This window comes from Natator depressus, chromosome 1 (assembly GCF_965152275.1).
Source record: "Natator depressus isolate rNatDep1 chromosome 1, rNatDep2.hap1, whole genome shotgun sequence".
Taxonomy (NCBI): Eukaryota; Metazoa; Chordata; order Testudines; family Cheloniidae; genus Natator; species Natator depressus.
This window is the reverse complement of record NC_134234.1, coordinates 327,694,884-327,708,141: the sequence shown is the minus strand read 5'-3', so window position 1 is coordinate 327,708,141 and position 13,258 is coordinate 327,694,884. Positions and strand designations below refer to the sequence as shown.

Below are 13,258 nucleotides of genomic sequence, written 5' to 3'. Positions count from 1 at the left end.
GAAGGGTGTAAATAAGTGCAAAGGGTTATATGTTACAAAAGTGATATTTCTTGGAAAGCAGACTCAGTGTATTGGTGAGCAATGTCCACATTACAGAATTCCGCAGGATTGATAGATATACAACAAAAGTGACTGATTTTTCATGGGAAAATTTCCCAATTTTTAACCCTCTTGAGAAATCAGTAAATCAAGATGCAGGCTGATATTCCAGCAGTAGCTAATGTTCTGCTAGTTCACGGCTCTGTTAGATTTAGAATGTTACCATTCCTCCACTGGAGCATTACATTCTCTTGTATGCCACAACAATTAGATTGTCCTTCTGATGCATAGTCCCAGGGCTTATTTTTACTACCCAACATGAAGAATGAAATATGTGCAAGAAAGACTTAATAACCCACTTACATTTGTAAAGTTAGTGAGTTATCATGTCTGTTGCCTGATAGGTTGTTTTGTTGCATGTATTATCTTCATATATCTTTAAAACAAATAGGTCTCATAAGTCTTCCATTAGTAGGTTTCCCCCCACCATAGCTTATACTCTTCCAGTTGTTGTTGATATACCTTTTATACATTTTCAGGAAAGAAGTGCTAAATAAATGACATTTCTCTGTCATATCTGTTGGTTCTCAAAGAAGACAGAACTAACTAAGGGCTGAGAAATTACCAGGGGTGTTCACAAAATTCAGGATCAACCCTTAAATGTATATATTCAGGTTTACTTTAGCCCATGGACCTCTGTATTCATCATCACTTTTCAATTAATGGAATGATTTTTCTTTTCTTTTTTTCCCACAGAATAATGATATCATCTATTACAATGCAAAAGATGATCAGAACGATGTAAGTAATATATTATCTTCTTGTTTTACCTGTAAACTGTAGGCTGCTTAAATTCTCAGAAAATTGAAAGGGTATTAAAGATTCTAAAGGTGTTAAACTGACATTTTCAGCTACTTGTGGGAAATATTTTGGATTTCTGGACATGCACACCAAGTTTGGTAGACTGCTAGGCTGCCTTTTGTGTTTGTTTGTTAGGGTTACATTTTCCCTCGTTAGGCCTTCTGAGTTATTAATGAGGAAGTGTGCTTGGGAAAATAACCCTCTCACCACAGCATTGCCTATGTAGAGAATCAAACTGTAAAATCTGAATTACAATACTATAGAATCAAGAACACAAAATTCAAGAGCTCCAGAACTGTTTTCTTATTTTGTTTCCAATATTTCTTTCTGGCTGGGAACAAAACCACAGCAGGAAAAGACCATGAAAAAGCTGGTTCTTACGAGATCTCTAGCCCAATTTTGCAGATTTAAGTGGTCAGATTCTCCATTGCTGCACCCTGTGTAGTCATTTACAGCAGTGGAAAGTGAGTGGAAAATGGATGAAAATGGATATAATTTACAAACAGTAGCAATTTGCACCTATTTTGCATTGATGCAAATGACTGAAAGGTGCAGGGCAATGGAGAATCTGGCCCAAGAAGAGTAAATTATATGAGTTTTCCCACCATGACTTTAAATATTAAACATCTTGCTGTCTCTTGGGAGGAAGGGACATTATTGTCTCCTTCACTTGAGATAATATAGCTGCCTTTTTTATTATAGATTTAATGTATAAAGGAATGGCAAAGGTATTGGAATGTATTAATCAGATGGATCAATATGGTTAATTCTCACTCTGTAATCAAGTATTGCTAAAAGATTGATGGCGTCACTATAGAACTTGATGCTGTTGCTGTAAGGTAATTAAATAAGATACATAGATCATGTCAAACAAAACTACTTGAGTTGCTTACGTCAGATATGGGTACTCAGCTGGGATGCAGGCACAGAAAGTTTGTGCACAAGGAACCAAAACCTACAGAATGAAATCTTCAAACGTGAGTGCCTGAAGATAAATCTATACTTAAGCACCTAAGTAAAAGTGATGTGAGTTTGAAAGATGCTGAATACCTAGCCTGTTGAATTGAATGCAGTTTTCAGGTGTTCTGCATTTCTGAAAACGGGCCACTTCTCTTAAAGTGCCTAATTATGCATTTAGGATACTAAAATGTGTGCATCCAAGTGTGAGCGGTTTTGGCATAAAATAGAAGCTCATGCTTTAATTCTGCTAAATAAAAATAGTATTGAGAGGTTCTTTGAGGCATCTTTTTTTTATAGCAATGGTCAAAATAGGTTAGGCACAGCTGCAACGCAAACACCACTCAGCAATTTATGTCTTTCTCCGTTCGGAACTCCTGTAGGCTTTTCCAGAAACATCATTTTATCCTTCCTCCTTCCAGCTTGTTTGCATTGCTTTGTACTCCTTTCCTTTCTGGAGCTCTACAGCCTTTGACACCAGAAGAAAATACAAAGTGACAGAAAGCAGGGATATTTTATCTCTGGGATTTTTTTTTCTCTTTAAGGATTTTTTTTTTTCAAATTTAAGAAAACAGTGTGAATGAACAAAGAATTAGACTTCAAGAAGCCGTTGGATTTTAAAGTCTCTCGTTGCTTTGAGAAACATGTGCTTTTTCTCTGCCAGATCAGTCTTTGTAACTGGCATGATCAGAAGCTGCTTGGCTGCCTGAAACTAGTGTTCTGACTCCACATTGATGCCACTAATGACGTCCCCCATGAGTCCTGGTTAGGCCCCGACAATTTAGGTCATCTTCACATTTCATTGCCACTGATGCCTATCTACTAAGTGCTGGACACGCTCTTCCTGGATAAATTCCTGTAATGCCTTTCGTTCTGCAGCATTCATCAAAGGTGAAGCTTTCATGTTAACACTAACCTTTATCACCTTTAAAGCAGCAGTGCACTCACTGGTTATAAACAAACAGTAGAAGACTTATTTTCATTAGCATATACGTGAAAAGAAAACATAGGCAGCAAACGTAATACAGAAAAGGCCACTGTTTTTGAGAGTAGCTAATGATTTTGTGTGCCTGACTTGAGATACCTTAAAAGGGCCTGATTTTTCAGAAAGTGTTGAGCACCCACCCTCTGCATATCTGGCCCCTTTAAGGAGTCTCAAGTTGGGCACACACAATTACTAGTCACTTTTGAAAATCTTGGCCTAAATATATAATTTTTTAAATGCAGTACATTTAGATCTTCTCCTTTATCTAGGGTTGTGTGATCTACTTGAATGAATGCAGGGGTTAGGGACCAGGGATCTTCTGAGTTGTTAATCCCAGCACTGGCTCTGACTGTGTGGCCTTGAGCTAGTTGCATAATCATTTTAATCTGTAAAATGGGGATAAAATTTATCTCACGGGGTTATATGGATGGATGAATCATTTTTTGCAGAGTACTTTGAATGTGAAAAGTTTATATATATAAAATACTATTACAAATTCTCAAAAAAACTACCTAACTACCTTAAAAGAACAAATGATGAACATAAGATTGACCAGAAATCTGGTTATCAAGATATCTAGTTGAACAGATTTGCTGTCATCTTCATCTGAAATATGTACACTCAAAAGAAGCTCGAGACCTTTCTTCAATTTCTGTCTCACTGATTTCTAGTTAAATTCTAATGTGCAGACTCACTGTGTTGAGGTCCTACTTCAGCTGACTCCTCTCCTCCAGACCTCTTACTGTAGAATAGTATCCCCCTACCCTAGGGTTACCATATTTGAACATTCAAAAAAGAGGACACTCCATGGGGTATTTGCTCTGCCCCCCGGTCCTGCCCCAACTCCACCCCTTCCCCACCCGCATTCTAACCCCTTCCCCAAAGTCCCTGCCCCAACTCCGCCCCCTCCCTGCCCCACTGGACCCCTTCCCCAGATCCCTGCCCCGGTCCCGCCTCCTCCCCTGAGTGCGCTGTGTTCCCCCTTCTCTCCCCTCCTTTCCAGCTGTGCGAAACATTCACTTTCTTTCTCAAATGATCAACATTCACTCTCTTTCTTGAATGATCAACTCTTCTTTGGGGAAAAATAATAATGGCAAAATACCAGATGTTTTTAGATATTTAAAAATTCCTCCCAGATGGCAATTTAAGAACCAAAAAGCCGGACATGTCCGGGAAAATACGGATGTATTGTAACCCTGCCCTATCACCCCCTGCCCATCTCCATTTTTCCTACCTTTTCACATTTTGTGGGTACCTGACATTAAGATGGGGCTATTGCAGTGCACTCAGTTAGCCTTCCAGTAGTTTGGAATTAAAATGGAGTGCAAGACACTGCTCCTAGAGTAAAGGAATGTGTGTATCTGTTGAAAGAAAGAAAAAAATCTCATCAAGCACTGGGACTTTGTGAAGCTTAGAAACTTTTTCTCAGAGCAAGCAGAAAGGCGTCACAGTGAAGAAGTGCATCATTACCAGCCTTGATGAACTAAATTCTTAGATCTATAGCACTGTCCCTGCTTGAAGCCTGTCTGAAACTTGCTTACTCTGAAAAAGAAAAGGAGTACTTGTAGCACCTTAGAGACGATGAAGTGAGCTGTAGCTCACGAAAGCTTATGCTCAAATAAATTGGTTAGTCTCTAAGGTGCCACAAGTACTCCTTTTCTTTTTGCGAATACAGACTAACATGGCTGTTACTCTGAAACCTTGCTTACTCTGGTAACTCCTGTGGTCTTTAGTTCACTTGATTTGCCTAATTCCTAGATCCGGTTATTAATCTTGAAGCAAGGGGAAACTTGTTTACTCTGGTCTTCAATTCAACTGAGTTACCCTCCAGTAGAGCATTCTGTTGATCTTGTACAACCAAACTGTCTTGATTATTCTGGTCAGCCTGCTCAGACCCTTCACTTATTTGGTTGACTGTTGGTTTTTCCAGAGAAATCATTTTATATTGGTCTCCATAAATTATATTAATTCAGGACAGTTTTTGTTCCACATAATGTGCTGCAAGATTCAATGTTGTTTTCTTCTTTGCTCTCAACTAAACTATCACTGTTCTACAGATACTCAAGTTTATATATCCTGACTTTTCAATCTCCGATAAATGAGTCTTAATACTATCACCTTTTCTTGTAAGCCCTTTTAAACTAATTTGATTCTTGCCTTTACCTGCCTAACCCTCCCCAACAATATCACATCTGTGAAAGTTACTGAATTAACAAGACTGAACAGTCATTCTCAATTTTTCAGCCACAGCTCAGCTGACAGCAGTGAAAGCCTTCCTAGAACGTCCTACCAATGTGTCTTAACACTGAACTGGGACCACTAAGGTTGAAAGGGTTATTCAGTTTCTCTGTGAATGTAGTTTTTTGGCCTATATGCTGATGTCAGTAAGGATGTCAATTATAGACATATTGAGTTTGTGATGTGAACATATGTATACTAGGAACTGGAATAAGACCAACTCATTTCACAGAGGCCACTTAATATCCATCAGTTGTTTGCTACTAACCTAGATCAGACTTTACCCAGTGACCTAGACATGAAAAGCTCTGTATTCCAGCACATATTCCTGATTATTTTACTCCCACAGCCTGTTTGCCTTTTCTATCCTTTACTTGTTTGCTTGTGATCATCTTGTTCTGTGCTACTGGTGATTGAATATTGGTTCATCCTAACCTTTGCAAGCTCCAAGTCTGAAATGTATACACTGTTGCAAAGTCCTTTAAATAGTGCAAAGTAATCTAGTCCAGGATAGGGTGACCACTACCAGATGTCCCGTTTTTAAAGGGACAGTCCCGTTTTTGGGGACTTTTTCTTATATAGGTACCTATTACCCCCTCAACCCCTGTTCTGTTTTTTCACGGTTGCTATCTAGGAGTATATTTAGTTTTAGTTCATATTAGATTCCATCTGTACATACACACACCTGAATCCAAAAAATCCCAACATCTTTACTTAGTATGATTAATTGTTTATATTATATTGTTTGTTTATATAATGCATTATATATAGTGTGCATTGACAGCATGCTAGATGCTTTACAGACAATCTGAAGTTGAAGTTAAGTCTAGTTGCAATTGCTTTTCAGTGCAAATTGCAGTCATTATTTAGGGCCAGCCAGGAAAAGAAGAAAAAATGCAATAAATGACAGTTGTGTCTGCTCCCTGGCTGTTTCATTTGTGTTAGTTTATACCACAATAGTTGTAGAGACAATACATAAACACTGCTGGAAAATACTACATTTAGATACTGCTGTATATAATTTTTTGAAAATCAGTACTCCTTTTGCTCAGTGGATTTGTATTAGAGCCATATGTAAGTCTTAATAGATCATTACATTACATGCTCCTGAAAATAACATAGTTATGCGTCTGCCAATCTATCTGCCTATGTTCCTCGAGCCTAAAAAATATTAAGAAGTTTCCTGTAGCAAATTCTTCTCTGATGCCTTATTGAAAAGATATGATCGGGAAGGAAGAACGGCTTTGTAGGTAAGGTACTGACAGGAGATTCAAACAGATCAAGTCCTTGGTGTGCTACAGACTTTTTTTTAACCTAGGAAAATTATTTAACCACAATACCTCACTCCATCTATAAAATGTGGATTCTAATACTTCCTTCTCACCACCCTTCATCTCCCTCATCTGTTTACATTGTAAGGGCTATGGGAAGAGGACTGTCTTTTATTATATGTTTGCAATGCCTAGCATAATGGGGCCCTGATCTTGGTTGAGGCCTATACAGTAATGCAAATAACTAATAATAATAATTGCAGATTCTGCCACAGACTTCATGTGTGAGCTTGAGCAAGTTGCATAAGGTGTGTGCTTTTGATTCCAATGTTCTGCTTATACGATGTATTGCTTTCTTTTACCCTTTGCCTGTCTTGCCTATTTAGGTTGTAAACTCCTGAGGATGGGGACACTTTCTTAACGTGTATGTACGATGGGCAGTATAACAGGGTCCTGATGTTGGACACGTCACACCCAGCTAATATCACCTTCTAAAACAACCTTCACAAATATGTGTTCTATCAGCTATCCTTTCTACAGTACTGAAACTACCCTTCTGTGTGTGGACAGTGATCTTTTCAATTACAGCCACTTTGCTTCTGTTGTTTTGGTTCTACATATTCAACTCCTCTTCCTCTGTGCTTGGCAATGGAAAACACTTTACCACTGAACCTCCCTGCCATCGTGTCACAAAGTTCTTTGTTGCTCACATCCCCTTGGCATACTTCCTATCAGATTTTATTCTTGTGTAACTATTTTATGCTGCTGATACCCAACTCTGATTCCACCCCCCTACTGTTTCAGTCTTTCCTCATTTTCTGCTTCTACTAATTTGTAATAAGTGCACCTTGAAACAAAACTCCACCTTCTCCAGGTTTCTCCTCAACTCAAATTTCACAGCAACTCTAGTACTAAAAAGCTTAGGATGAGGCTGTGTATGAATGAGTAAGTGACCTGGGGATCATATCTCCTATCTATATAAATTTGCCTAGCTTCATCTCTGAAACATTGCCCCCTGCGACAATCTCTCAGCCATTCTTCTTCAATTTCTTTCATTTCCTCTGTGGTACACTCGTGCTTTATATGTGCCAAGGCCCAACTCCTGAGACTTCAGTTTGTCAAGAATATGGGCTTATGTCCTTTTCCATATCTGGAAGATGTGTAGCTTCCATCCTCAGAAATATTTACTGCTAAACTAACCATTTAGGAATCTAGTTCAAGATTTCTCTCTTTTCCTTCTTAATCTGAAATACCTCCTGTTAATTTACTCCATTCTATTTTTCTGGTGTCTTTTTCTGTTCTTCAGTCCAGTTTGCTTTCTCCTTCCTATTTACACAATGCTCTGAAGAGACACCTCTCTCACTCTTTCCACCATCTAGAATATTTTGGGGGGGCTAACTGTTTTCTTCACTTGGATTTTTTTTAAACCATTTGAAGACTAGTCATTCTTTGGCCTTTGATTTCTCTAATACAACAAATAAAGCAGTCAAATTGTAACCCTTGGTCTTCCAGTCAGTAACGAGTCTCTGGTGTTCTGCAACATCAAACAGATGCTGCTAGTTTATCTAATTACTTATATGCCCCTCGGTGCAATGGTATGTGAGCACCTCATAATCATTAATGTATTTTATCTTCACATAGGGACATGAGGCACAGGGTAGATTAAGTGTTCTTATGTTCTAAGTGACTTGCCAAGGTCACAGCAGATAACCGACTAAACCAGTAGGTTTCCGTTCACCAGAAAATATTTCCTAGCCTTCTTGTTTGGCAGGTTGTAGTCTATGCAATTGATTTTTATTTGAAGGTGTAGAGTACAGGTGTATGAAAGATACAATGATTTTATGTGACAGCTGAACAGCACTGTTAGTCTGTCCTTTTCCACACATTTTAATTACTCTTTCTCTGCTTTTTCCATTTTGTCTCCTTGCTCTTTCCACTCTTCTCTATTTATAGTCTCTTCTGACTCATCCTTCAGTCCTCTCTTCTTGTGTTGCATTGGCCTGGCTTTATTTCAAATCATCACCTTTTTCTTCACAGATCTTTTCCAAATCTAATTTCTCTCTCTGTATTTGCTCATATAATCCATCCCTCTAGGAAGTCCTTAATTGCTCCATCTCCCTGTTTTCACTCTTCGGGTTCTTTTCCTATTTGTTTTTTTTTTTTTTTTAAATATTGGTCACTTCTTCCCTGTGGCAAACTGCAGTAACCAGGACACTTCTAATACTGCACAGACAGTGCATGGTTTGTGTTTCCATTATGTAATGGCAAATGTATATGCAGTAGCCTTCTTTGTATTTTAAATAGCTATACCAGCTCCTGCAGTAGCAGAACCTAAACCACACATTAATTTTCAGAGTTTAAAATTCAGTGTTTTCTGGTGTCTTCTGTGTGATGGCTCTTGAAATTATTTTGTTCATGTTCCATTTTTAACACTAAACATGTAGCAGGTTTACCTACCAAATTGCCACTGTAAACTATAATGGTATAAATATACCACAGGGTAAATCTGCTTATTAATTTGTAATTGGAGATTTCAGAATAAACTAGGAAAATCATAGTGATGTGTGGAATCATTCCAGAACTGGCCATTAAGGTCTTCATTATTCACAGACTACTGCTCCCTCCCTTGTTTTAGATAGCGGTAATATAAGTTAGTTATCGGTTGCTGTGCTGCTAGTCAAATGATAAGTTAGGGCAGTGATAACCTGCACTATCAATGCCATGTTGTTTAATTTATAATGCAGGTAATAGCTTGAGTCTTGAGCAAATCTACTTTTTCCCCTTTTATTCTAATCATGCTTTTTATAATCCTTTCCACAAAAAGAACTTAATACCCTAAGGGAAAAGAGAGTACAGAATTGCAGTGACTTAGCTAATTAACTCAAAGGACTGAGTCTTGTTCTTTTTACCTATGTTGCTCTTTTTATTTAACATTTAGTTTAACCTCAAACCAGAACAGCCATGCCTGGCTGGAAGCTTACTCTTATTCATTAGGCCTTAATTGGGAACATTCAATTGCATCTCCCGGCAAGGGATGCATCCCTAATTGACACAAGTGATTTATGAGAGAAGAGGATTTCCTTCATCAGCCCCATATTGGAAAGCAGCCATGACTGATGGAGCAGTACTGCTTGTGCAGATGCTAATCATTTACTAATAGTTAAAGCGACAGCAGCCCTTTTTATTCATTTTCTTACTAAACTCAAAGGGGGAGGTCTAAGAATAGAAACTCCACAAGAGACTGAACAAACTAGGAACTAGTGCTTTGACTAAGGCTAAAATGTGAGTTTTACCTACAGGGAAGCAGCCCTGTTTTGTATCAAACAAGGTCATGCCTATAGCTAATTATTTTTTAAATATGAAACACTGCCACTTTTATAAAGTTTTACATAATCTGTTTTAAATTGTTTGAGCTCTACTGCAGGAGATACATGGCATTTAGTGACTGCTCTGGGGATAATACCTGAAATACAGACTCAGTGAAAGATATAAAGCAGTGGCATAAATGCAGCTCTATACCTCTTTGCAAATGCAGGCAACAGAGAAGCATACTTTCAGCTTAAAATCACTAGATAAACCAAGAAGGAGGAGGCAGGGTTGGAGGGGAGGGCTTTTGTGTGGATATAGGGATGTGATCTTTCAAAACTGACTAGTAGATTATGAATGCCACAATTTTTGGGTGCCGAACTTGAGATGCCATACAAGGACTGGTTTCAGAGTAGCAGCCGTATTAGTCTGTATTTGCAAAAAGAAAAGGAGTACTTGTGGCACCTTAGAGACTAACCAATTTATTTGAGCATAAGCTTTTGTGAGCTACAGCTCACTTCATCGACTGATTTTCAGGAAGTGATGAAGCCCACCCTCTGACAAGTGTGTACCTTTGGTGTGCCAAGTTGGGCACCCCATATCCCTGTTTATTGTTTTAAATATTGGCATATATAATATAAAATAAGTCCTCAATTCATCTTTCTTTCTCTCTCTGCCTCCCTCCTCTCCTCTTAAAATATAGAGCAGAGAAGCAGGGTAATTGCATTTGCCAAACAAGACACATAACACATGTTTCTTAAATTCTCCAACCCTTCCTTTTTAAATAGTGAATTATTATTCACTGTACTTTTCTTTGTTTGTTGTTTACGTGCATTATGTTAGAAGACAGAAGTTTCTTTGTGTTTTTTTCAGAATGAGTCTAAGCCATGGGAATTTGTCTCTTTTGAGAACAGAATTATTATCTGGGAAGCAGACACTTTAATGCCTCTTTTCCTAGGTACCTGTTACCACGGTTTTTCAAAGACACATTGTTAACGCTGTGTGAAACTCATTGGTTTTGGTTTGCAGGGGTTAGTGTCAGTTTTTTCTTCAGTGTTAATTCGTGAGATTTAATACATCTGAATTTTGTTTGATTTACATTTCAGGTTAACTCATTAAAAATAAGCCATGAGAATCAATTAGCCCAGGTTTACTGGAAACTGAGTCCAGGTTCACTCCAAATTGATCTCCATTACCTGGCTGATCCTAAGATTTGTGACCTGGAATACATTTCAGTTTTGTGCTGAAACCATGTTAGCTATATTTGTTCTGGTGTTTTTGTAATGGAAATTTCACACAGCTTTAAATGTGGATTGCTCGGTATAGTTTTCAGTTATTCTTTCTTCAGTTACTTTTACTTCAAGTGTGGAGATGATTAAATCAATAGAGACAAAATCAGAACCAGCCCACATTTTAATCCCTTTTAGGGGATATGAAAGTTTGAACTTTTTTTTTCTTTACTGAACTTCTACAGCGCTTGGCTCCTTCTGGGATAAAAGCAGAAAAATGCAGATCAACAGAAAAGAAAAACAAAAACCAGGAAAGTGGCTAAATACCACTGCAGAATCCTGACAATATGTTAGCTTGCACTTACCTTTCAATTCATAAACATATATTTCCTTCCACCTTTAATAGTTACATATTTCTTTAATTTTTTGTTTCCATTTTAATTCTTCATAAATTCACAATAGTCACTATCCTATTCACTGTTGTCCCTTTTGGCCTAAGTGCTTGGCCAATATTTTGGACTTGCAGGGTTATTTGTTAGGACGAGCAATACAATATGACTTGCATATAATCTTGGGTGTAATCTTGTCATTCAATAGTAAAGTCAGAAAATTATTTTTGTTACCCACTGTTCCCCCCAAGGGAGCTGCTATAGCTGTGGGAGGAGCCTCTAGAAAGTGATTATTTGTTTCTGAGCTTCAGTATGGAGCAGCTATTTTAAAATTGACCAGGCTTCTCTTCACCATCCGCTTGGGGTGCCTGCAGCAGAACAGGAAGCCGGGGATCCCAAAAACATGTTGTCTACTTCTCTCCCCTCTGCTACCTGATCGGCTTAGTATTCTCCTCAGGGTAAACAGAGTAGAATGGCAAATGAAAATCTCCCATCTATCTGTGATGCTGGGATTCCAAGGGGATCAGTGCAGCCGACGGCACAGTGACACTTTGCTATAAATAGATTGAAACTTCGCCATGAAAGTTGAATGATGAGTACTCAAGCGATCCGGGACTTCCGCTCCACTTCCTTCCAAGACAGGTTTCACTAGAACAGGACTCCATTGATGTGCTAGCAACATTACTATGTTGCTTGAGAAGATATTTTGCTTATAAACTTCTATTTTGGGTACCAAGGTGGCAAGCACTTTAGAAATACCTTGAATAAATAGCTAGATTCTGACACTTAAAATTTTATAAGGTGGTAGGAGGAGAAAAGCTTTTGAAATAAAATGATATGGAATGTCACGTGATTGTCTCCTGCTTGCTTCCCTCTTTCCCAAAATCTGTTTTTGGGTTACCATAATTTTTAACTCTCGGTTCCCTTCCAAATCTTGTATTCTTTATTGTATTTCCTCTGCTATTCTACATCCAGTTGCTACACTCTGCTTCATGTTTGTGAGGAGCAACAAAATGAAAATGATACTCAGACAATGCTGCAGGTATCATGCCAACTTCACTTTGACACTCTGTAGTAGAATGGGTTATAGGGAAGAGAAGCTTAAATAATGCTGGTACGCTACATTTAATCTTGGTTTATGTTGAGTGCTCCAGGAGGTGTTAGCTTGCCAGTCACAACTGTGGTGGGATCACACAGTGATAAAAGCAGTATCTCAGCCAGCCAGGTTCCAAATCCCATATGGTTTTATAGATCACAATCACATATTGAGTTCTTTTCTATCCTTTCTAATTGGAAAGACAGTTCATGCTGTGGAGCACAATGCAACATGTTCCTTGTATGATGCGCTACTCAATAATGGGACAACTGCATTGTGCCCTAACTTATGTTTCCAACTCGTGTTGAGCACATAGCCCCATGTTCTTCAGTGGAAGCAGAGAGAACTGTGGTGAGCATACACCTCAAATGTATCTAATTTTTAGGAGTGTCACTCAGTTTAATCCCAAAGTTACTTATGTTCTACATCTATTTGATATCTCCTCACATTTACAGTGAAACTTATTTGATTCATAAATAAAGACTCATGAAACCAAGCTTATAGGAAACATTGTGTACCCTAAAGGAATGATTCCAACACCGTTTGAAGTTTCCTTTTGTCCCTCACTTTGAGTCTTTGTCACACACTGTAATTTGATTATTGGCAGATAGATTGAGAGGTATGATGTTGAGTTCTACAACTAAAAGGCCATCCCTTCTGCAGCACAGTGGGGTCCTGATCCATAACTAGGAGTCCTAGATAATACAAATAATAAATAATAATTCTCATCTGAGTGCAAATAAGGAAAATGTGCCTTGCCTTAAAACAGCACAAGATGTGGCCAGTGTCTTGTAGAAGACAAATTAACAAATGAATCAAATTTGCCTTGGTTCTTTTGCCCCACTGTATGCCCTTCTCCATTTTACGTATATGAGCACACTCACCTA

The 13,258-nt window shown here is 38.3% G+C and overlaps 1 protein-coding gene across 2 annotated transcripts in view; it reads left to right on the top strand.

The window, feature by feature from the left end:
• Positions 1-13,258, top strand: part of CACNA2D1 (calcium voltage-gated channel auxiliary subunit alpha2delta 1) — a 651,754-nt gene that overhangs the window by 333,085 nt on the left and 305,411 nt on the right. For both annotated transcript variants that reach the window (XM_074942556.1, XM_074942557.1), the window contains exon 5: positions 796-840. In XM_074942556.1, the coding sequence (XP_074798657.1) occupies positions 796-840 (45 nt within the window). The remainder of the gene's footprint in view (positions 1-795; positions 841-13,258) is intronic.